At 53.7% G+C, this 23,408-nt stretch overlaps 9 protein-coding genes across 9 annotated transcripts; 3 read left to right on the top strand and 6 right to left on the bottom strand.

The window, feature by feature from the left end:
- Nucleotides 1-703: 703 nt before the first annotated feature.
- AB675_4865 (uncharacterized protein) lies at nucleotides 704-2,116 on the bottom strand (the record flags this gene model as incomplete). The annotated part of the gene is made up of 1 exon (XM_018145030.1): nucleotides 704-2,116. One exon carries the CDS (start codon nucleotides 2,114-2,116, stop codon nucleotides 704-706), a length of 1,413 nt encoding a protein of 470 aa, XP_017994806.1.
- A 1,593-nt stretch (nucleotides 2,117-3,709) lies between these two features.
- On the bottom strand, nucleotides 3,710-4,833 carry AB675_4864 (Mitochondrial intermembrane space import and assembly protein 40; the record flags this gene model as incomplete). The annotated part of the gene is made up of 2 exons (XM_018145029.1): nucleotides 3,710-4,572; nucleotides 4,623-4,833. The coding sequence occupies 2 exons, from the start codon at nucleotides 4,831-4,833 to the stop codon at nucleotides 3,710-3,712; spliced, it is 1,074 nt and encodes a 357-aa protein (XP_017994812.1).
- A 509-nt stretch (nucleotides 4,834-5,342) lies between these two features.
- AB675_4863 (Signal recognition particle subunit SRP68) lies at nucleotides 5,343-7,025 on the top strand (the record flags this gene model as incomplete). Its single annotated transcript, XM_018145028.1, has 1 exon — nucleotides 5,343-7,025. One exon carries the CDS (start codon nucleotides 5,343-5,345, stop codon nucleotides 7,023-7,025), a length of 1,683 nt encoding a protein of 560 aa, XP_017994771.1.
- Nucleotides 7,026-7,501: 476 nt separating this feature from the next.
- On the bottom strand, nucleotides 7,502-8,335 carry AB675_4862 (uncharacterized protein; the record flags this gene model as incomplete). Its single annotated transcript, XM_018145027.1, has 1 exon — nucleotides 7,502-8,335. The coding sequence occupies one exon, from the start codon at nucleotides 8,333-8,335 to the stop codon at nucleotides 7,502-7,504; it is 834 nt and encodes a 277-aa protein (XP_017994776.1).
- A 1,271-nt stretch (nucleotides 8,336-9,606) lies between these two features.
- Nucleotides 9,607-11,479, bottom strand: AB675_4861 (Pyruvate decarboxylase; the record flags this gene model as incomplete). Its single annotated transcript, XM_018145026.1, has 3 exons — nucleotides 9,607-9,902; nucleotides 10,021-11,247; nucleotides 11,296-11,479. 3 exons carry the CDS (start codon nucleotides 11,477-11,479, stop codon nucleotides 9,607-9,609), a joined length of 1,707 nt encoding a protein of 568 aa, XP_017994783.1.
- Nucleotides 11,480-12,082: 603 nt separating this feature from the next.
- Nucleotides 12,083-13,597, bottom strand: AB675_4860 (putative transporter; the record flags this gene model as incomplete). The annotated part of the gene is made up of 1 exon (XM_018145025.1): nucleotides 12,083-13,597. One exon carries the CDS (start codon nucleotides 13,595-13,597, stop codon nucleotides 12,083-12,085), a length of 1,515 nt encoding a protein of 504 aa, XP_017994788.1.
- Nucleotides 13,598-14,606: 1,009 nt separating this feature from the next.
- On the top strand, nucleotides 14,607-15,728 carry AB675_4859 (Cell division control protein 16; the record flags this gene model as incomplete). The annotated part of the gene is made up of 1 exon (XM_018145023.1): nucleotides 14,607-15,728. One exon carries the CDS (start codon nucleotides 14,607-14,609, stop codon nucleotides 15,726-15,728), a length of 1,122 nt encoding a protein of 373 aa, XP_017994775.1.
- A 368-nt stretch (nucleotides 15,729-16,096) lies between these two features.
- Nucleotides 16,097-17,871, bottom strand: AB675_4858 (Polycomb protein eed; the record flags this gene model as incomplete). Its single annotated transcript, XM_018145022.1, has 2 exons — nucleotides 16,097-17,017; nucleotides 17,068-17,871. 2 exons carry the CDS (start codon nucleotides 17,869-17,871, stop codon nucleotides 16,097-16,099), a joined length of 1,725 nt encoding a protein of 574 aa, XP_017994811.1.
- Nucleotides 17,872-18,567: 696 nt separating this feature from the next.
- Nucleotides 18,568-22,505, top strand: AB675_4857 (putative ATP-dependent RNA helicase; the record flags this gene model as incomplete). Its single annotated transcript, XM_018145021.1, has 3 exons — nucleotides 18,568-21,441; nucleotides 21,543-21,764; nucleotides 21,825-22,505. The coding sequence occupies 3 exons, from the start codon at nucleotides 18,568-18,570 to the stop codon at nucleotides 22,503-22,505; spliced, it is 3,777 nt and encodes a 1,258-aa protein (XP_017994810.1).
- Nucleotides 22,506-23,408: the final 903 nt, after the last annotated feature.

The raw sequence follows: 23,408 nt of genomic DNA, 5'->3' as shown, positions 1-23,408 counted from the left end.
CTTTATTAGTATATAGAGTCGGGTTACGTGGGCATTTTGTGATCACGCATGTAACCACCGCGTGAATCGAATCGATGACAGCAGCGTTTTATGACCCCACCAAGTCGCTGATCCGGGGAAGGCAAGCGCTCCCGTCACGCGAGCTTCCACCCGAGCACCTCCCTGAGCACATGTCTTGGGCTGCATCGGTCTGGGCCTTCACATGAAAGGGATTCCAATTCACTTCGATTGGTATTCATGCTGAATTCCTACCTGACCAGCTATGTAGCTACAGGTCGTTTTTGCTCTCACTTGATAACTATACATAAAGGCACTGCTCAAGTCCAAGCCCTTGGTATTCGCCCACCTCACGGAGGACCGAAGGACAGAGATGCTCCGGACGCTCGACCACCAAGGTGGCCTCCAACGTCTCCAGAAGTGTCTCCGATGGACGCTCGTGACCAGGTGTGTCCCCAACAGCGACACTGATCACGAGGAGAATTGAACTTAAACAGTACAGACGGAACCTCCTCCAGCATTGCAATTCGCACATGCCACCGAATGCCATTCGTCCACAAGCAAAGCCTCAAAGGCTGATCATTCGTCAAGTCGTTAAGTGGGAAGGAGCGGACGAGTAATGTACACAGACAGAACTCATAGATCATATTGGAGGGCACTGCCCTTCCTAATGTGGCAACGTCGTCACTCCGCAACCAGTTGTCACTCACTGGGAGCGAGAGGAGAGGCTGTCGACGGATGAGCGATCGCAGGATCCCTTGCGTTCGCTGCCGATTGCACCCATGCCGATACTGCCCATGCTCGTTCGGCTAGTCAAGGTCGTGCTGCCGGCCAAGACAGAGTCGGTGTCGGACCCGGAGGCCGAGAAGTTGAACTCGCCCTCGCTAGCAGGAGTGCCAGAGCCTGATCCAGGCTTGACATCGTTGCGTCGTTCACGACCGGCTTTCACCAGGTCGTGGACTGCCTGACGACGTTGACGAGCAGCAAAATTCTTGCTGCTGTCGTGCTTGGAAGTTGGCTTCTCCTCTAACTCATTCAGCAAGGGTGGGTTCTTCGGCTGGCGCGATGGGTGGGCCCCGACACGACCGTGGCCAGGACCAAATGTTCCAGTGGCTGGCGTTTGTGGCACTCCAGCTGAGCGAGGACCTACACCATTTCGTGTCCACTCACCCGTGGTCTTGATGTTGGCGGACGACATATTCTTGCGATGTCCACGGCGGAAAGCGTTGGCAGATGGAGGAGGAAGCGGCTCAACATCAGTCGCAGGTGACTGAGATGTCTTGGGTGGTGAAACACTCCTCAACTGCGTGCGAGAATCCGAAGAGTCCGACGTCTGACGCTGGAAGACCGGGGCGCTTTGCGGAGGTGATACAGATCGATACGCATCAGCGCTGTATTGATCAGCCTGCTGCTGAACCGCATTATCATACATGACAGTCTGCTGGCCCGTCATCGGGTTGTAAACAGAATACAGCCCAGGGCTTCCAGCGATGGGAGTAACGACAGGCTGGAGACTCTGCTGAAGCTGCTGCTGGTAGAGCAGCGCAGGGTTCACAGGAGACTGATATTGCGCCATGGAGGTCGAGTAGCCAGTATTGATGTTGAGCGCACTGAACTTGTTCTGTATCATGGCAACCTGCTGTTGCAGGGCAAGACTCTGCTCAGCGAGGGCACGATTCTGAGCTCTGAGAGTCTCGTACTCATGCGCGTCGCTGCCTTCGAGGTCATGGCCTCCGAAATCAAGAGACGGAGGTGCCAGGACCTGTTCCTGGAAGGACTGGTAGCCGCTGTTGTTGTTGTAAGACTGCGGGAAGAAGGCAGAGGCGGAGGTCTGCGGAAGGCGCTGTCCATTGTTGTACTGAGGAGCGAAGCGACTCTGGTCCAGGCCATTAGATGTCGGGACAGCAGATTTGGGCGCAGTGCGAAGACCAGCTAAGAGGTGGCCACGCGCAGTTCGAGGAGTAGAGACATTGTTCATCTGCTGTGTCTCATCGATAGCAGAGATGCTTGGAGTTTGAACGCTAAGTCGTTTGATGTGACCGGCTTTTCCTCGAGACGCGAAACCGGGTCCCGACACTCCGATCGAGTTCTGATTGTAAGGGGATTGATAGGAAGCCATTTGAGTAAAACCGCCAGTGTTCATACTCAAGAATTCTAATGGTGTATGTGCAGGAGATGTAATTGCTGTACCGCCGCCAGTGCTGAGGATAGCTGTCGATGGATAGAAGACAAGAAAGTTGCAAGGGAGCGTTGGATTATGGTATTATCTGCAGTCGCAGCAGGGAAGCGTAGCTTCGTCAAAGGATGGGGTATCAAATAAAGAAACCAAGTCTCGTAGCCTGCAACGCGGTCAGTGTCGTCGACTTTACACGGAACATACTCTGGACATACCAGTGAAGAGCCGTCGGAGTCGTCACGGCGTGCTTCGGGCAGAAGAATACGTGCTGACAGTTGCTTAGATGTGACGAGGATGATTCGTCCAGCCAAGACTGAGAGGGATGAATAGGTGATGTCGAGGATTAGGCGTCGGAACTTGACAATGAATGGACAGATGGATATATCTGTAGTCGTACGGTGTGTGCAAATCTGTTTTCTAGCAACAGGATGATTGTATTGCGCCGGCAAATACGAATGTGGTGTTCAGTGATGGCGGATGATTGTGGTTGAAGCTGATTAGAGAACAGGGGCTCTTGGAGTCGGTCGAAAGCTGCAGCAGCGTTGCAAAGAATATACAATTCGCGACTCTGTCTTGTTGCTTGCTTTGCAGTTCAATGCGATGTTGACAAGTCACGAGTGACAATGTCGTCGACTCAGAAAACCCCTGCGAAAGAGAAGAAGGAAGGAGGAAGGCGCAGGTGAGAGGAAGGGCAGGAGTGAGGAAGAACAGAAAGCTGATTGAAAATCGACAGTGAGGAGAAGGCGAAAAGCAGAAGCAGCAGCAGCAGCAGTCGGAGCAAGTCTAGGCTAGCAGAGGGGGCCCTGCCAGTCAGATCTTTGCCCTAACAAACCTGCACCGTGACTTCTTTGACAGCTGTGGAGTCGACTTGACAGGCGACGCTCCTCCCATTGGTTTCAGAGATCACCTCCTGCATTGGTGCGGAAGAGCTTCTCGAGGTATGGTTGCTCTTCGGTGCCCCTAATCAACTCGATTTATAGGCTACAGCTTCTCGAACAGCCGCCCAGAGACGGCACTAAGGTGAGGTTTGTTGGTGCTCATATGCAACCGGCTGCAGAACTAGCCAGCAGAGAAACATCCTTGGCATTAGTGCTGGCCTGCCGACTGGCTCAAATTGCTCCTATTCTTGTCTTTTGCACTTCGAGCGTTGTGGCGGTGTGAACGAACATTCTACTGTTATATGCACCACAAGATTGGAGCACGGATAACTCACAGCTTTATGCCTACAATGACTATCGCTGCGATCATTGACTATGTACCATGCGACCACAACAGGTAGCATGTGTTGCGGTTATCTTGCGGTCGCCCCCAATTCGAGGACGTGTTATGCTACGCGTTGGGTACGCGATGTGAGGTCGTGGCCGATCGCTTAACCACTAGTGCATGACTTTCTGATCGAAGTAGGGAATTGCCTTGATTCATCTATTCGCTATGGTACATGATTACGGTCGTATGGTGTACATGTCTCGCTTTTGACCGCCCAGATGATGCAAAATGGCCCGCAGGAAATGCTACCAACGTCGCCGACCAGGCCGCTCATTTCTGTACCGAAGCCGAGCCAGTGTTCGTCCTGGCGTCATGCGCAGCCTTTGGAATCAACTCGTCAGTCTCAGGAATGGCGTCTGAGTCAACGGGGGGTGGGTTTGGCACTCGGATGGTGGAAGATGAATTTTTGTCGGCCCTTGCTGATGGATCACGCTGCGATGGATCACGCTGCGATGATTCTGAGATGTTCTCGTTGCTTGATTGGGTCGCCCTCTTCGAAACGTCCGCGCTGGGTGCTTTCGGAGCTGTCTGCGAAGAAGAGGCAGGTGCTTTCGAAGACGCTTTTGGAGCAGGAGCAGGTGCTTTCGAAGACGCTTGTGGAGCAGGAGCAGGTTCTTCAAGGAGGTTGTGAGCAGAACCGTTCTCCTCTGACCGCCGTCGCTCTGCAATCTGGCTGACCAACTCTTGCTTCTCGGCCTCGAGCTCTCGATCTAGTTCCTCATCTTCCATGAGCTCATCTTTGTACACGTCGGGATGCTCTTGGAAGCAGTCTCGCATGCCTTGGAACTTTTCAATGCAGTCCATGCCCTTGGGCTCCTCGGTGGAGTAGACGAAGCATGAGAACGCCTCACGGAACTGTGGGCCGCAGGGACCATGAGCCATTCCACCCAGACAAGGACAATCCCAATTGATCTCTCCTGTCTCTGGGTTGAATGCACCTTCACCTGCAGCCTCTTCTTCGAGTTCGGCTGCGCCTCCCGCGAGTGCGGGTTCTTCGAGCTGGTCTACGGTCGCATTGATCTGTGCTTCCGCGTGGTTCTTTTGCGCCTCCCGAGACCGCCTTGAAGTGAGCTCGTCGAGCACCGATGCAGCCTCGGATTCGTCTTCGGAGTCGACGTTAGGATTCAGTAAATCTATGGTAATTTGTCAGCACGAGGTCATTCATCACTGAGACTCAACATACTGTGATGTGGTTGCTCGGCGAAGACAGAGCTGGTATTGTAATAGTAAAGACCGGCGAGCGCAATTCCCCATCGTACAGCACTGCTTTTCCAGCTCCGTGATCGAAGATGAGGCGGTTGTGTACTGAGTGACCGGAAGGAATGCGCCTTGACATTGTGTGAAGCCGTTCCGGCTGTCCGAGAGGCGGCCCTGGCTGTCGTTCTGAACATCATCTCTGCTGTGAGCTCTGCTAAACACTGTCAACCTCTGGAGCGACTGAAAGAATGACTGGAAGCTGCGGAAATGGATGCAAGTTCGTCATGCATCAACGCCATCAAAAGTTGCAAGCACTGTGTCAAAAGGAGCAGGTTTGCCGAGTCCGCGGGCCCACGTTCTCGATCGTTCAGAGAAGTGTCACTTAATTATATCCCCGCGACCACACAATTACCGCTAGCTTGCGCAAGCCTGACTCCGGGTCAGAGTACATCTTCCAGGGCATTGAAATGGACATAACGAAGTGCATTGTCTCAGAAAGAGACCGAGCCCTTCTCAACGGCGACTATGACACCTACCACCAGCAGACTAGCCGTAAAATCCATGCCATACGCAAACGCTTGGGAGCGACGACGCCCAAGAACGCAAGTATACGCCAAAGGCACCAGTCACAGCCGAAGATGTAGAGAAGAGTACAGAATGGGTGGCACTGCTACTTGCCAGCGCCGAACGGGCGTGGGCCAGCGCTATGGCAATGAAGTCCGCACAGTCACCCGAAAACACACAAAAACCCATGCCCAGCTCAACAAAGCGCCAGATTGCGTCTCGATTACGGCGAGCAATAGCGTATGCAGAGAATCTTGCGGCCGTTCTGGAGGCGAGTACCGCGAAGGCTTCGAAGATGGACACCGTAGAAGCCAGAGCCTACCTCTATATGCTGCGGGGCAGCTTGGATTTCGAGAAATCAAAGTGGCAGACATGTCTGAAGAATTATTCCCTGCCGCGGGTGGCCTATACGACACTTGGAAAGGAGACCAAAAACGATGCGTTCAAGGACCTGCTGTCTGGTATTGTTGACCCGAGTATCCGCTATGCTGCCTACCAGCTCAAGCTGCCGCGCACAAAACCGGTGGACGAGATCGTCATCGAGAACTTTCCGAGCAATGAGCAGACCACCAAGTCTTCACTGACCGAGGTGGACTCTCACGCTTTTCAGACAGCGAAAGAAGCCGTAAAAGCCGAGCCTGGTCAACACGATATCCCCACTTCCATCACATGGCGGTCCCGGAAGGTCAAGCTCGAGGACGCCGTCATCGCTCAGTCGCTGGGCGCTGCAATGTCAGAAGAAGAGACCCTGCAGGAGAAATTCACAAAGTCCAAGTCCGACAACACTTCTCCGACCGATCTGGCAGCTTCTTACGACCGTACTATCGAAGCAAGGCAGGATGCCGCGGACGCCACCAAAGCTGCCATTGACGATCTCGCAGCTGAGGGCGTAGATCCTGGTGACGCTCGAGTTCAGTCCCTTCAGGTTACGCGAACGGCCGTCAACTACGCCGTCATTGAGTTCCGTATCGGTCGCAATCGTGTGCTGTGCGGCCCGTCCGATGGACTCTTCTTCGAACCAGAGCAACGCACCATACCCAACAAGCAAAGCTCGACGGAAGCGCCCATACAGAAACAGAAATCCGAGTCCACAGGAAGACAAGTCTCCCGCCTACGCGAACGTACCGCTCTCTACGACGCCATCCTCCAGTCCATCGAATCCGTCAAGGACCTCCCGGGTGTCATCGCCGACACAGCATTCGTGACCGAGCTAGACGCAAAGCACTCTTACTTCCGTGCCCTTAAATGCCTCGCCATCGGCCGCTCCCACGCACTCAACAACGAAAAAGCGAACGCCCTCGCCCTATTCTCTCGAGCTCGACAACTCTGCCAGTCCGCCGCCACCGACCTCCCCTCCAACTCACAGCAATCATCTTCACCAAATTCCGCACCCAAACTCGACATATCCACCTCCCTCCTCTCGACCGCAACTTCCCACCTCACAACCCTAGTAACGCGCTACCGCGCCCTCACCGAGCTCTCCAACCTCACCTCCACATCTACCAATAAAACACCGACCAAACCTCTCGCCTACACCCGACCGCTATCAGACACGCTGCATCTCAACATCTACCACGACAACCCAGACCTCAACAACATCGTCAATTACCCGCCGAAGCTGCAGCCCATACCCGTCAAGCCCCTGTTCTTCGATCTGGCGTGGACGTATATCGATTATCCGAAGCACGGGAAGAAGGCTGTGCAGGCTGCAAGTGGCGGTGGTAAAGGTGCCGCAGCGGCGAATAAAGAGGCGGAGAAGAGGCCCGGGACGCCGGAAGTGCAAGAGCAGAAGAAGAAGGGATGGTTTGGATTTGGCGGTCGCTAGAGCGCTATTGGCTCCAGACGGTCACGGGACTTCTGGGGTGGACATATGCATTGCAGAGCCCTCGATGACTTCCTGTGCGAATAAACAATTGTCCTGCACGGAATTTATAGTCTGATCGCGACGTACATAGTTATGCCAGCAAGACAAGTAACAGGAAGTGTCCTGCCTTGAGACCAGAAATCTATTGAGTGGTTTGCTGTCGATCGGTTCGACGGAAGCGCAATGAATATATGAGTTGCCCACCTCGAGCGTTTCCCTGTCGACCCGCATTCATCAAGCATTCCTGTCCAAAGGAGCCCAACCTGCAGTCCGCCATAAAGCAATCATGGATTTCATCACACTTGGTCTGAATGCACTCACTCCGTGCGCCATGTTTTCAAAAACCCTCTCGGGCTGACCATCCGGTGGTCGCCGTTGCTACAGAATAACGCCAGAGTCGCTGCGATTGCCAAGGTAAAGCACATACTCCTGCTTGCTCATGACCGATGAAGCATTTCTCGCTCTGCATCATTTGGCAGAAACACGCCATGCTGCTCGATCTCAACCTGCAATGCGGTGATGGGCGCCTCCATACCTGCCCGGGTTTGAGCCACCTGTGGCTTTGGTGACTGCCACGCGGAAGGATCTATCGGCTGCTCTGTCTCTGGTGAGGGACCAGATTGTACAGGCGTTTGAGCAGATGATGACAGAAGGGGCTCGAACGTCAGTACCCTTCGTCTGCGCCATTGGCGCTGTGGTGGTAGAGATTCTTCAGTGGATAGGATTTTGGGGTTCGACGCTTGATCCAGCGTACGCTGATCTGAGTAGTAGTGCACATGATCAGTGACATGCATTGCTGGGAAAGTATGTCGCTTCCATGGTGAGCGATAGTTGGCGCGGGCTAGACGTGAGTGCTCGATGAGGTCTGAAGACGTCCATGGCTCGGCGCTGTTGTGAGGCTGATGGATGGTCGATCGTAGTGGGAGAGGCAAGTCCGCTAGTTGAGATGAAGGCGTCGGCACATTCTGTATAGCACGTGGTTCATGTGTCGAATCCGCTTCCTGCGTTATTGGGAGCGGTGGGATTGAAGCTGACTCTACTACTAGCGGCTTCTTGGTGTCGTTTCGTAAAATGTGCTCGTCGGGACGGTCCTTGAGCGTCGACTCAACATCGCTTCGAGTCTGTCGGAGCCTCGTATGTGTATGTGTGGCACGTTGAATAGCCGATAATAGTGCTGCTCCTATGATGATGCCAAGGCCGAGGGAAAATATTTCCGAAGTGCCTGGAAAGAGAAAAGATAGTCGATCGATTAGATCGGATCTTATCACCATCTTTGACTTCGATGCAATCGCATACTCTTCAGATGCTGTTGATGACCCGTTCTATATCTCATAAGTGTGCGAATGCCGACAATTTGCGAGTGTGCTAGAGATATGAGGAGATGAATAAGCAGGGAAGACAGGAAGTGCACGAACGTGAGATGTGGCGGCGAAGGGAGAGTGCTGTAGATGTAGTAACATGCTTCGCGCAAGCGAGCAGTCGAAAGCCACACCCCTCCTACCCACCTGAGGTGCACAACGCGAAGGGTCCCAAAAGAGTGTTTGAGAAGCTTGGGGCGAATCTCGATTCGTAAGGATGACAGGCAGCCAACGGAAGGTGCAGAGGGCGGACTTGTAATCTGGCAACAGCAGCCACAGGCAGTTTCGCACCTCACCGATCATGGTTGCATCAACATCACGGGGACATCGATGACAAGGCTTGCAAGGCGGGGCACACGAAAGGACGTCCGTGCAGTCGGCCACTGCGTAATTTGACAGCTGCGGCGGTCATTATTTCTGGCGAGCCGGCATGGCGGAGCGCAGATGTAAGCTGAGTATGTGGAAGTTTCGGACGACTGTCGGTCCAGATTGATCAGATTAGTACTGTGGCATGCCGTGTGCAAAATGCTTGATCTCGGGTCCGGCACAATGAGCATGTTGAGTTCTCGTTTCAGGAAATGTTGCTTTTTCATCGAGCCTCAGGGTTTGACAGGCCCAGCTGGATAGGTAGCAAGCCTCGGATGCTGTGGTACGAGAATCACCGGCACGGCCAGACAAGGTAGCTGGATAAAGCCTGCTGCTAGGGACTCAGCTGGCCAGGGATAAGCCATCAAAGCTTAGAAAGGACGCCTGGACCAGAACGTCTTGCGGCGTATGCTGTGAGTTGCATGATTTGCTCGCGTCTGCTTTTAGACGATCTAGATTGCTTCAAGAGGTGTAGAGCCATTTTTGAGGATGCTATGGAAGGATGCAAGGATGAATGTACACGAAAGACGTGATGTGAAGTTGCTAAAATGCCAAGGGCATGATGCCTTGGCGATGGCACTTGCTCCTCGGGGCTCCGCTATCAAAAGGTACGAGTCAATTCGGTAGCTTCGGAACATGGACGCATGTATCAAGCGCGATCATCCCATCAGAGAATGCCATCGTGTACAAATTGCAGGGCTCAATAAGGCCGGCAGAGGGAGAATGGATTGCGAGATACATATAGCGTATCCAAGCTAGGTAAGTACGTGGTGAGCTGTCACGAACGCTAAGCAGACCGCTCCGTCTCACGCTCCCGTCTATTTGAATAGATTCTTGAGCGTCTCGGGCGCGTCCTCTTTCGCCATGACGACCTCGATCATAATCAGCCCCTTCCCACTTCTGACCGCAGGATCCTCGAAAGCTTGTATGATATCGCCCCAGGTGGTTCCCTTACGCAATGTGATCGGGTAGGTCGGGTCGTCGAGGTTCGCCCCAAAGAAGTTGGGGGCCTCCAGATATCTCCATGGCTGCACATCGTTGTACTGCGCGTACATGCCATGAATGTGCCGCTCAATGGTATAGCCGTCGTTGTTGATAATGATTATGATCATATCTGATGTCCGTTAGTCAGGTAGAAACGGAACGGGAAACGAACTTTTTGCTGTTTCCGCTGCGACAAGTCCAGAAACCTTCTGGGAGCGTCCGCAAGGATGACACGGGGACAGACATACCGAGTCGGTTGCGAATGATGTCGCTGATAGCTTGAACACTCATCTGAAGGCTTCCGTCACCCGTGAACAAAATCGTTCGACCTGCTGCTCCTATGCCTTCATCGACTAGATCTCGTATTGCCAGTGCGCTTCCCTGAGCAGCACCAAGCATGAAACCGATGGACAGCCAAAGCGCCGAGGTGACCATGCGGACGTCTTCGGGCAGCACGAGATCATAGGCGCCAATCGAGGATGTGCCGCATTCAGTCAAGACCACATCGCCGGAGGTAAGTACTTGAGAACAGAGTCGCCAGAAGGCGCTTTGTTTGATTGGCTCTTGGCTTTCCGGTCCCTGTACCACGTCTGGGGTCGGTACGTCTGGCATGAGACACTGGGCAGAAACCTGCACCTGACATTTCCAGTCGCTCATGCTCTCAAGAAGCTTCTGAAGTAGAGATTTGACCTGGATCCGGAATTCTTTGCCCCTGATCGTGACTGCATCTTGGTGAAAGACAATGGTTGTTGAGTCCTTGTGAATTGTACTGAAGCCAAATGTATTGCAATCGCTCCACAGCGGCGCGAAGTAGATGAGCAAGTCGCGAGTCTTGATGTATGCGCTGTACTCGGGGTCTCCAGCTGTGCCCTTGTAGAGTCGACACACATTGGGCGCCTGTTCGCTGATCATGCTCTTTCCGGCGGGAGTGGTCGAAGTGGGAATGTTGCTCGATCTCACGATCGCATTAACCTCGCCTTCTATATCGTATGCTCGGACCAATCCGTCCACAATGATGAAAGGTCTCTGCGCGGAGGTGATCTTCTCTCGTATGATATCGACCACAGAGTCCTCAAACCAGTGTGCGTGGAGTGTACCGTTGCTCTGGATCAGCGTGCCATTGCTCATGGCTTCAGAAGTCGGAATCGTCTGTGAAACCATGTCGGTCGGAAGTTCAATGTACACTGGTCGCGACTCGTGCACGCACGCCTTGAGGACGCGATCAATCTCCGAGGCCACTGTGGTTATGTCTGACAGATTCGTGTGAGCGACTGTTATTTGTGTATACATGTTTGCGAACACTCTGAAGTCGCCATTGCCGAGAGAGTGATGCAAACAGAGGCCAGAACTTTGGAACGATGTCGATGGAGTGCCTACAATGTGTACCACTGGGCTTCGCTCAGCGTAAGCACCAGCGATGGCATTGATTGCACTTAGTTCGCCGACCCCGAACACCGTGATGAGAGCCGCGATGCCTCGGAAGCATCAGCAGAATTCTGGAAGAGGAGTATGAGACTACTAACCTTTGATTCTTCCGTAGCCATCTGCCGCATAGCCAGCATTCAATTCGTTCGAATTACCAACCCATCGCAGTCCAGCATCCTCCAGGAAATCCAGAGCGACTAGGTTGTAATCCCCCGGAGTTCCGAACAGACTTCGTACACCTAAGTCGTGTAGGCGTGCAAAGAGGTATCGTGCCACTTCCATCTGCGGAATTCTCTACTTTGTGATAGTACTGAGGTGTCTGGATAGGGATGAGACAGGCAACAGGTTGAGCAGATAATTTGATCCAATCCATCTGCCTTGTTCAGAAGCTGCGGCCCTTGTTAGCGCAGTCCTTGTCCCGGGAAGATTTGGTTGCCGTGCACAACCTGCACAAGCCGCAAGGTTTCCATACTGTTCAGTTGCCATAAAATTTTGCCAAGACTGCTCACTGTGCCAACCGCTTCTTGCCTTGCTTGACTTGATCTGCTCTGACAGCTAGGTGCACAGCCTCGTTGTTGCGGGATGTTGGCTCTGTCAGTGAACGCTATGAGGTGTGTTGTCGTTACTCCAGGGGCAAGCCATCCCCGAGATATCACTCTTCGGCTGCCTGCATGAGATGTTGCTATGGAGGCTGACTTGAGACCCAGAACGACAACAGAGCGCACCCGATAGCGGTGACCAAAAAGCGTTGTAGTTCCTCGACACAGCGGTCACACTGCTGCATTCGCCGCGTGTTGACATGTGAAGAAAGTTCCGCTTGACGACAACGTGTAAGTCCACGATCAAGCAGCATAGTACATTGCATCTGGGCTGAACCCGAGGCTCTCACTCTTCTCTAGCTCTGGCGTCCTCGACACACTTCTCCCAGTTGGCTGTCTTCATATACAGCCACATCATGAATGCGCCAAGTCCAAGACCTAGTGTAGGACCGACCCACAGACCCTGCAACTCTAGCTTCGGTGGACCAAACGTGAGGAAGAACGAAAGCGGAAGGCCGAAGATATAATAGACTCCTAGATTGACCCAGCCACCAATGCTCTGTCGGCCCAGTCCTCGAAGTAAACCATTGGAAATAGCGAGAAGTGCGTCGAATAGCTGAGCTGACGCGACAATAGGAAGAACAAGAACAATTATGTCTCTCACGCTTTCGTCCTTGGTGAAAAGCTGAGCAAGCAAATGCCTCGTTGACGTGAGAAGAACGAGGTCCCAGAGACCAATGACGCAGAAGACTACGTAGAACGTCCGCCATGCCTTTCGTGCAGCGTTGAGAGCACCGTACCCAATCCAGTGGCCAAACCTGGTGCTAGCAACGATGGAGACCGGGAAGGGAACGTGGTAGATGGCCACACATACTGTCATAACGACTGACTGCGCAGCCAGATGTTCCGCCGAGAGATAGCTGGATGCGAAAGTCAATGCGTCAAACGCGAACCACTCGGCTGCGGTCATCACAACGCCTGGAATGCTCAATCGTATTATAGGACCCCAGTTCGAGAATATGCGTCGCCACTGGATCGTTGGCCAGCATTGAAGCGCCTCGCGGTCGAAGATCCAGATGTACAGTATCAACACCACAGGTTGCAGTGTATTCGATATGGCGGTCGCCAGAGCAGCGCCTTCAAATCCCAGGCCAAGTCGAAAGGGAAGCAGCCAATTCAAGAAAATGTTGACTGGCGCACAAACCAGGAGCACCCAGAGCGAAGCATCGAACTTGCCTTGAGCTTGCATGAAGCGTTTGCTGGCCTCAAAAATACCCCAGCTTGGTGCACCGATCAAATATATCTGCAGGAAGCGACCAGCCAGCTTAGCGACCTCTTTCTCCGGTACCAAAGCAGGGAGTATCCATGGCGCTGACAGCCACACAGCACCAATGGGAATAGTGACGAGGCACATCAGGGCACACATTCGCTGTACGGCCAGGCCGACCAACTCTTTCTTTCCATTTCCGTATGCTTGAGATGTGAGAGTGTCGAGCGATGTAGCAAGACCCTCATATATGTTGTAGCCGAACACATTAGCGTTCATGGAAGCCAACGACGCTGCAGCCAGTTCTTTTGTTCCCAGACGACCAGCGACCAGAACTGTGACAACGCTGAATGAGTACTGAACCATATACGTGACTATCAGGAACGGCGAGTTTCTGACGAGATACTTGACCTCTGTCTGCCAGGCCGTGTCATCTTCTTGGTAGTCCGACTCTGATACGCTCTCATCGATGACCGTGTCATAGCCATCTGAGCCAGCCGTAGCCGCATCTTTGATGGGCACATCTGGGCGTTCAAGATCGAGCGAGGGTTTGCGCAGGAGCGATGTTGTCTCCGAGACAGGGCCGGCAGGCATGCTGCAGTGCTATACGCATGAAGGACCGCCCCGCACAAGCGACGCAGTGGCAGCAAACAAATTGTATGAAGATCTGGGGAAGGTAGTAGTATTCAAGCCGTGCCACGAATCTTTTTCCTGGTGGGGTTGCGATTTGACCTTCTAGAAACCGTAAGGGTACTACAAAGTCAGTTTTCCCAGGCGTGTGAAGTCCTACCTTGAGCTGTCTCTGGGACTTTTGAGAGCTCGCCAAACCTGTGTTGCCCCTCACTGATATGCAAGACCTGCTGCGCCATATGATTGTGAAGTAGCACCAGAATGTGCGATTCGTTGGGAAGGTACTGCATGCCTTTAGGAGCGCTGATTTCGGCTCCAGCTCCAGCGGTGAGCATCGAATCCGCGCTCAGCGGGTCAGCCAAGTCGGTGCCCTGCGCGCGGTGGGGGTTCATCGGCGTAGGATATGTTCTCCGACGCGCATCCTTTTGATCGTGAATTGAATGAAGGTTCGCTCATCGCCGGCAACCAACGGGCAGCGGTGCCCGATGGACGAGGTCGAGAGCTCAGCACGATGTGTCCGGTCGGCAGCCTCTGCATCATCCTCCGCTGACCCACGCTGCGTAGGACGACATGAAGACCCCTGGCCATGCTCATTGGCAGACCCCAGACGCGACATCCCTCCAAATCTCCAGCCACCGCGTTGGCAAAGCCTGATCTTAGTATCTTTCGCGTTTCTGATCTGTGCCGGCTCGATGTTTCTTCACTTCACTTCCGCTGCCTGATATTTTTGACCGAAGTTTGCATTAGGCTAATCCTTGTACGCGTCGGATGTACATGTAATATTGTAACAATGACTTCTACTGTATCACCGCACAAACGCAACATCCACAACCTTCCTCCCCCTCCACCGATACCTGTAGACCCCGCCTCAGTCAGACTGCCAGAATCCCCAGAGAAGCCTTTTCGATCGCTCCGCTCGGCCAAATCACATGCAGCTCTCTCGTCGACGCAGTCCAGCCTGCGGAGAGCAGCCATGGGCACCAAAGGGTCGAAAGAACAGCTGAATTCTTCGTCGACCACCAACCTGCCACCACCAATGCCACAAGTGAGCCGAGCTCGAGCCAATAGCGATGTGCCTGCACCATTCGAGCGACAAAAGACAGCACGCAAAGCGACCAACTACTCCCTCACTTCCTCACACGCTCGAAAGAACAGCTTAGAGCTCACATTTCGCGATGGCCCACCAGCTGGCACCACAGCCGTCGACTCAATATCACTCCTCCGCTCATCTATCCTCTCCTCCGGAGTCACAGCCACTAAGGAAGGTCTGTCCGACTACCGAATCTACCTCTGGCTCGCCCTCCTCAACATCGGCCCATTCTCCACAGACCAATACCTAGCCTTCATCCACCGTGGTCAGAGTCCAGCCTACGACAAGATCCACCAGGATGTCTTCCGCACTCTCGCAACCGATGCCCTCTTCCAGCGTCGAGTCACCAACGCCTCCCTCACACGAGTCCTCAACGCCACCGCATGGCGGATACACGACGAGCAGAACTCGACCAACCCACCACCAGCCACAAACCAAACACTCTACGTCCAAGGCGTCAACGTCCTCTCCGCACCCCTCCTCTACGCCTCCCGTTCCGAGTCGCAAGCTTACTCTCTCCTGACCTGCCTCCTCACGACTTACATCCCAACCTATATCTCACCTACCATGTCTGGTGTGCACGCCGGTCTCGAGCTCATCGACCGCATCCTTCTCGACCGCGAGCCCAACCTGGCCGCTTTCCTGCAAGAAAAACACAAGCTTCCAGCCAAAATCTACGCTTTCCCCTCCGTGCTTACCCTCTGCGCATGTACGCCACCTTTACCCGAAGTGCTGAAGTTGTGGGACTTTCTCTTCGCTTTTGGCGTGCACCTGAACATCATTTGTGTGGTGGCACAACTGGTGCTCATGAAGCAAAAGCTGTACGACAGTCCGAGTCCCGGGAAGTTGCTGAGGAGCTTCCCACAGCTGGACGCTGGCAAGATTATTCAGGTGACGCTGGGAATCGCGAAAGACATGGACGAGGCTTGTACGCCGAAGTGGTTAGGCATGGAAAGGGGACTTAGCAGGTCACGAGGAGTGCCGGCCGAAAGACTCGGTCGATAAGTCCACAAAAGCGACGATTTTCACTGGTCGACTGATGGATTCTTACGATGAGCGTGGCATGCATACGGTCGACTTGGGGCTTGGAACATAATCAAGAGAGCACAGTCGAGGGACGTCCCTGCATTCCCCGCCAGATGGATTGTGTATCACTAGCAGTGTTATGAGTAACGAGTCCACGAACGAGGACCCACATAAAGTGGCTGCATCGGCTGACGAAGTTCTGAGCATACGCATTGCTCTGCGAAGATAAAAAGTTGGCTGTAATGGAATTCATGGGAACGTGCCATTCGGGCGACCGCTATTGAGCGATAGTCCATCTGCATCAAACTCTCTCACGTTGGGTGATAGACGAGCTTGACATCCGCCCGTCAAGCTGGAATAGCCCGCTCCAACAACACCGCCATACCCATCTGAACGTTGTCCATCGTCTTCCCTCTGCCTTTCTGACCCTTCCACTCGAAAGTCTCTCCCACTATCACGCAGTATCTGCCGTTTGGGCTCCAGGCTACCGCTCTGGACGTGAAGGCTGATCCGTCGCCTTTAGCACCCGACAGATCGACTTGGAAGTGAGCCTTCTCGAGCGGATGACTTGGGGCTGTCAGAGGGAATCTGTTACGATCTTCCGGCGGCTCTACGAGTGGTCCTTTAGGCAGGTCTTCTGATGGAGGCAGGCGCTCAGACATCTCGGAGGAGTCCCGCAGGGCGTCATCGGTCGGCAGTGCCCGACTGGAACTGGAAGCAACGGATGACGGGTGTGCAGACCCTGTGCGAGGGGTGTCACGAGAATTTGCTCCTGTTTCGTCAACACTGGTCATGATCGCGGGAGCCGAGTCGGAATGGCTGAGCCCACCTCGGACTGCTCTGTTCGCGTGTGCCGTACCTCTTCGCGCCCTTGAGCCGCGTCCACGCCTCGCGCCGCCTCTAGTGGCTGGGACAGAGTAGTCGTATCCACGATCCAAAGCTTCCAAGTCCCAGAACCGAGCAAGACTTTTCACATTGCCGCAGGCCAGGACTGGATGTATGTCCGGATACTTGAGACTTGGTGTGAGAAGATCGAATCTGATAAAGAAGGGTTCACAGTCTGGTATCTCGAATTGGACAAGGCGCTGGAACGGATGGTCCGAGGCGAAGATCGGGTCGGTGGTAATCTTCTGCACACCGTCCTCCGTGGTCAACACAATTCGAGTGAAGCCGTTCCTGGTGTCCAAATGCTCCGACGCCTTGGGAGCAAGGATCCCATCGGGTGGCTCTCGAGAAGACTGGAATCCGTTTATGCTCCAGAACACGATCTTGTTCTCCTGAGCTGACTTGGACAAGACGAAGTACCATAGAATCGTACGCAATCGACGTAGTAGTTGTGAATAGCAGAAGAGGTGAAGTGCGGATAGTGGATGAGTCGGACTTGCTCCGCTCGCCGGCTTGCCCCATCTGGCGCTATCTCACTCCAGAAGGGCGAGTCAGGCGCGAGATCGGGAATGGTCCACACGCAGATGCGATTATCGAACCCGCCAGATATCAGATATCTTCCCGATTGATGCCAGGCAAGGGTCATGACACTAGCTTGATGCCCATTGCCGGCGCCACAGATCACAACTGTTGGTGATTCATGCTTGCTGTCCCAACGCCGTAGGTCCCAGATCCGAATGCTTTGGTCAACGGACGCACTTGCAAATATCCATGGGTATCTAGGATGCGTAGCAAGTTCGTTGACGACACCTTTTCCGTGGCCGACAAGTGTTGTCTTCAGGTCACCACTGGTAGCATTGAAGACCCGGATGTAGCCGTGATCGCCCGCACCCAGCAATAGAGGTTCATCCTCTGTGATATATGCCCAAGCAGCCGAGCAATAGTCCTCCAAAATTACTTCATTCTGTTCTTGGTCTTCCTGCACAGCCTTGACCTCACAGTACGAAAGATTCTCAATCTGTGCAGATTCAGAGTCCTTGTCGATGCGCCACACTTGCATATTCCATCGCGTCGATAGGTAGAATATAGGATCGTCGTCAGCGGACCCGTATGGCCAGAATTGCGAGTACCAACACGTATTCCGGCGCTTGTCGTTGATCTCTGCAGCCAGCCTAATGTAGCGACGTATCTCTGGCTGGGCGAAATGTCTAGGGTCAGAGTCGGCGGACGAAGACATGCTGTTCGCATCCAGTAGATCAATGAAGTTGTTGAGCCGCTCCCCTATTCGCGAGAACTCCTTTGCGTTGCTGGCAAGCTTTGCCAGCGTCTCCGTACAATGTCATACACAATTATGCGATTGGACTTGACACCTTCAGCATCCACTTCCTACTTCCACTTCGTCAGAACCGCCGTGTATGCCTTGCTCTCCTGCAGATCAGCCCAGATCGTCTGTCTGCCAGCTGTTAGAGGAGCGAGGCGACCAAACGTTCGCTACAAACCGCCCGGAAACTCCCAACAGGCCAATGCGAAGGTTGCATTAGCATACTGTCGTTGTCATCGCGTACTAACAGGGTCGAGCCGCCCAAGAATGGAGGTTGCCACCAGACCGCGTAGCTCTTGCCGTTCTGCACTTTTTCTCACGTGGAAGCATCAACTGAGCTAAAACTTTGAGTCGCAGGTCTCGTGTCCACGGGTCTTGTTCGTTTGCGGCGAACAACCTTCCTAAGCTCACCGTACTCAGAGGCTCTTCGTGCATTGATTTGAGTGTTGAAAGGGCAAGGCGACTGTTGCTCCACTCGACGCCTTTTCTTGGCATTGGTGCCATCTTTCAAAGAGTCATCACTTGCCGTCTATGTCGATGCTAATTACCCTCGACGTGTGCGGCACACCGACTGAACGAGTCTCCTGGGACATCTGAGCTTATTACCACGCCATGGCTCCCGGTATTACTGACGGCGGCCTAGCCACGCGCACCGCTGCAAGTCGAGTCGTTGCATCGGAGAAGGTCAAGAAAAGTCTAGAGCAGCAATACCTGACGCCTCCGACTACGTTCAGCGCAGAGTGGTTGAACAGACTACAGAGACGATGGGACAATCAGATTGACTACACTGACCTATGTCAGATCGCTCCGACTCAGAGTCGAACAGTCACTCGCTTCATCCGTGAGGGTTTAGAAGGCAGGGTCACGGGCTACAAAGAGGTCACTGTGCCGGCTTCTGGTGCTACTGCAAAAGACTCGACCTCAATGCTGCGTCGTCCAGCTGACCGAGCCGACTTCGTGCGTGGTGCCGCTGGCTACTTTCCATTTGCTCCTGGAGGCCTTGATGGCGTGGATGCGATTCAAGCCTATGAGGATCAGACGCAGCTCGAATTGGAGGAAGGTGCGACAAAGAAAGCGAATGGCTTGAGTCGTGTCATCAATTTTGGAGCTGGCGATGGACTCCTACAAATACCTCCGGGCTTTACTCGAGGACTTGATTTTGACAAGCAAGAGAAAGAGGGGGACGAGGCCGTGAAAGTACTGGAAGAAGCTGACAGCATCAGTTCATCAGGGACCAATGGTACTCTGAATGGAAGGAAAGACTCGTCGGACTCGGCGACTCCGTCTGGAGAGGATACCGATGATGATGATGTCAACCTCGACGAACTTCTGCCAGTAGAATTCCCTTCGCTGGCTCCTCATGGTCAGTTGAAGGCTTCCACGGCACGAGACAAGGGTCGAGAATGGGCTCATGTGGTCGATGTCAACAAAGCCATCCCGAATTTCACCGACCTGGTACCAAGCATGGCTCGTACCTGGCCTTTCGAATTGGATACATTCCAAAAGGAAGCTGTCTATCATCTGGAGAGCGGCGATTCGGTCTTTGTGGCGGCGCATACATCTGCAGGAAAGACTGTTGTCGCCGAATACGCCATCGCGCTCTCAGCCAAGCATATGACCAAAACCATTTATACTTCTCCCATCAAGGCACTCAGCAACCAAAAGTTTCGAGATTTCAAGCAGGAATTTGACGACGTTGGCATTCTCACAGGCGATGTCCAGATCAATCCGGAAGCCTCTTGCCTGATTATGACCACAGAAATTCTAAGAAGCATGTTGTATCGAGGTGCGGATCTAATAAGAGATGTCGAATTCGTGATCTTTGATGAAGTCCACTATCTGAATGATCAGGAGCGAGGTGTTGTATGGGAAGAAGTCATCATCATGTTGCCTGACCACATCAACCTCATCTTACTCTCAGCTACCATTCCCAACACGAAGGAATTCGCACAATGGGTTGGGCGTACAAAGAAGAAGAACATATTTGTCATCTCGACTTCGAAACGACCAGTCCCGCTGGAGCACTATCTCTGGGCTGGCAAAGAGATGCACAAGATTGTCACGTCCGATAGAGCCTTTGTTGACAAGGGATGGAAGGCTGCGAACGACATACTGTCTGGCCTAGACAAAGTGAAAGAGCAGAAGGCCATCGAAGCAACGTCGGCGTCAAACCGTGGGAATACTCCCAGCAGAGGTGGTCGAGCGGGACAGCAGCAGCGTGGCAACAATCAACGTGGGGGCCCTCAGCAACGGGGAAGAGGTGGACCACCCACCAACCGCGGCCAAGGCAACATTGCACGAACTGGTCGAGGCAGTGGACGGACCACCGCTGCTCAAGATCGTACAGTATGGGTCGGCTTGGTCGACTATCTTAAGAACAACAACCTGCTTCCTGCTTGTATCTTTGTTTTCTCGAAGAAGCGATGCGAAGAAAATGCTGATTCTCTCGGCAAGAAGGACTTCTGCACTGCGGCTGAGAAAAGCGCCATACACATGACGATCGAGCGATCTATCGCACGTCTGAAGCCAGAGGACCGTTTGCTGCCACAGATTGGTCGGCTACGAGACATGCTCGAGCGCGGGATAGCTGTGCATCATGGCGGCTTGCTTCCCATCGTCAAAGAGATTGTCGAGATCCTCTTCGCTCAGACACTCGTCAAAGTCCTCTTCGCGACCGAAACCTTCGCTATGGGTCTCAATCTTCCAACTCGTACCGTCGTCTTCTCCGGCTATCGAAAGCACGACGGCCGAGAATTCCGTAATCTTCTGCCGGGCGAGTATACTCAGATGGCAGGTCGTGCTGGTCGCCGTGGCCTCGATACGGTCGGCACCGTCATCATCGTTGCTGCTGGCCGTACTGACGCACCACCTGCAGCCGAGCTTCGCTCCATGATTCTTGGCCAGCCCACTAAACTTCGCTCCCAGTTCCGCCTGCATTACAACATGATTCTGAACCTGATGCGAGTCGAGGCTCTCAAAATCGAAGAGATGATCAAGCGTTCGTTCAGCGAGAACGCGACACAGGCCCTCCTTCCCCAACACGAGAAGCAGATCTCCCTGTCCCAAGCCAACCTGGACAAGATCAAGCGCGACCCATGTCCTATTTGCGACATCGATCTCCAAGCTTGCCATGACGCGGCCATCGAGTACGAAGAGCTGACCAAAGAGCTACACCAAAAGCTTCTCGCCTCCCCAGTTGGCCGCCGACTGTGGACCACTCGTCGCCTGATCGTCTTCAAGAAGAACAACATTCGCACCGTCGGCATCATCCAAGAAGACAACATCAAAGGCGGCCCCAACCCATCCCTCAAGGTCTTCGCGATCATCAACATCGACGCCACCCGCACCGAGACCGATCTCCTCCCCTTCCTTCCCGCCTTCCGCCAGAAATTTCCACCCTTGCCAAAGGACCCATTCAAGCTCCTGCCCCAAACAGTGCTAGTCCCACTCGAGGACATCGAGGCTGTGACTGCCACCCTAGTCAAGGTAAATGGCCCTCCCTGGTATCTCAGAATTCCAAAAGGTTGTATTTTCTTTTGTACTCTTGATGACACAGTGTGCTTACACATCTCCTCTCCATCATCTAGGTCGATGTCCGGACGATACTAAACGATCGAGCAGAGCAAAAGATCTTCATTGAAAACGAATTCATCAAAAGCTACACAGACTGGGCGAGCAAGGTCTACGACGAGCAAGAGTGGAACAAAGTCACAGAACTCAGCGTGCGAGAGGTACTCTCTGCTCGGGAGAAATTCGCAAAGATCACCCAAGAGTCCAAATGCCTATCCTGCCCTGATTTCCTCAAGCACGTACGTCCTCCCCTCTGCAAACCCCTCTAGCCCAACTCCACACTAACCGCCCAACCCCAGTACGCACAAGAACACGACGAACACCTAATCCGCACCACCATCACCTCCCTCCAACGCCTCATGTCCGACCAAAACCTCTCCCTCCTGCCCGACTACCACCAACGCGTCTCCGTCCTGCACGACCTAGGCTTCATCGACGCCCAGCGCCGCGTCCAGCTCAAAGGCAAAGTCGCCTGCGAGGTCCACTCCGCCGACGAGCTCGTCCTCACCGAACTCATCCTCGAGAACGTCCTCGCCCAATACTCACCGCAAGAGATTGTCGCGCTGCTATCGTGCTTTGTGTTTCAGGAGAAGACGGACGTCGAGCCGCAACTCACCGAGTCGCTCAAGAAGGGGGTGGAGGCGATCGTGGCGATCAGCGAGCGGGTTAATCACTATCAGATTCTGCATCAAGTTATCCTAGGCAGCGACGACGCAAATGATTTTGTGTCGCGCCCGCGGTTTGGGCTGGTCGAGGTGGTGTACAATTGGGCAGATGGGATGAGTTTCAAGGAGATTACGGACTTGACAGATGTCATGGAGGGGACGATTGTTAGGGTGGTCACGAGGCTCGATGAGACGTGTAGGGAGGTGATGAGTGCGGCGCGGTTGGTAGGTGATCCGGGGCTGTACCAGAAGATGGAGAAGGCGAGGGAGATGATCAGACGGGATGTTGTGTTTACGGCGTCGCTGTACATGTGAGCAGGGTAGGGTTGGGTACTGTTTGGCAGAAGGGGAAGCCTGGTTCCAGCACAGAGACGACTTTTCGGTGGGTGACTGCACTGTAGTAGCTCTCCCAGCTTGTCGAGCGATCGATCAACAGGCCCCGTCTGCATCAATTAGGTGCAAGGGTCAATGTCTACCTCAAAACACGCAAGCACTGTCGGGCAGCAATCGTATAATTCGAAAACTCTCGAGCACTTTTGGCCTGGTCACTCATCTGCTTCTACGCCCCTACGGCCTGAGCGGCTCACAGGTGGGCCACCCGCAAAACCGGCTGAATTCCTCAATTGAACCTTCCTGAGACATCTAATGCAGATTAAACGAGACGTACCTGCATCATGACATCCTAAGTCGACATTTCCGTTCAATTTGTTGGGATATTTTGTGCGCGAAAGTGTGCTCAACTTCCGTGTCCGTATAGCATCAGGATGTATCAAGCGAACTGGTGGGGGCTGATTTTCATCCCCGGGCGCCACTGGTGGTGGGAGGCTGCGGAGTGCCCACCTGCAGTTTCGGCACGATCGATCCTGGTCAGTGCGCTAGATCGCGGGCCATGTTTTGCGCTCCGGGGCCGTGGTCATCGAATATGCAGTCACGTTAATGGATAGGGCAACCACTTTTGTGGGCAGTAGTATTGTGTAGCTTTAGTACGAGGCGGGATCTGAAAGCTCCGCACCACACAACCCAAATTGTTGCCCCAGTTTGAGATTATTGAGACTTCGTAATGGCGGTGATGGGTGATCATGGCTTGCATGGCTGGCTTTCGAGGCGAAGGAGGACATGTCCGCCCTAGTGGCTCGGTATGGCAGAGGCCCAAGCAGGGGGAGTGACTTCTGCGTCAGGGGTGTAACGAGTCTCTACGTAATAAGTGTTGGCGTAAAA

This window comes from Cyphellophora attinorum (assembly GCF_001299255.1).
Source record: "Cyphellophora attinorum strain CBS 131958 chromosome Unknown Contig49, whole genome shotgun sequence".
Classification (NCBI taxonomy): domain Eukaryota; kingdom Fungi; phylum Ascomycota; class Eurotiomycetes; order Chaetothyriales; family Cyphellophoraceae; genus Cyphellophora; species Cyphellophora attinorum.
Note: the sequence above shows the minus strand (reverse complement) of the source record. Positions and strands in the feature narration are given on the sequence as shown.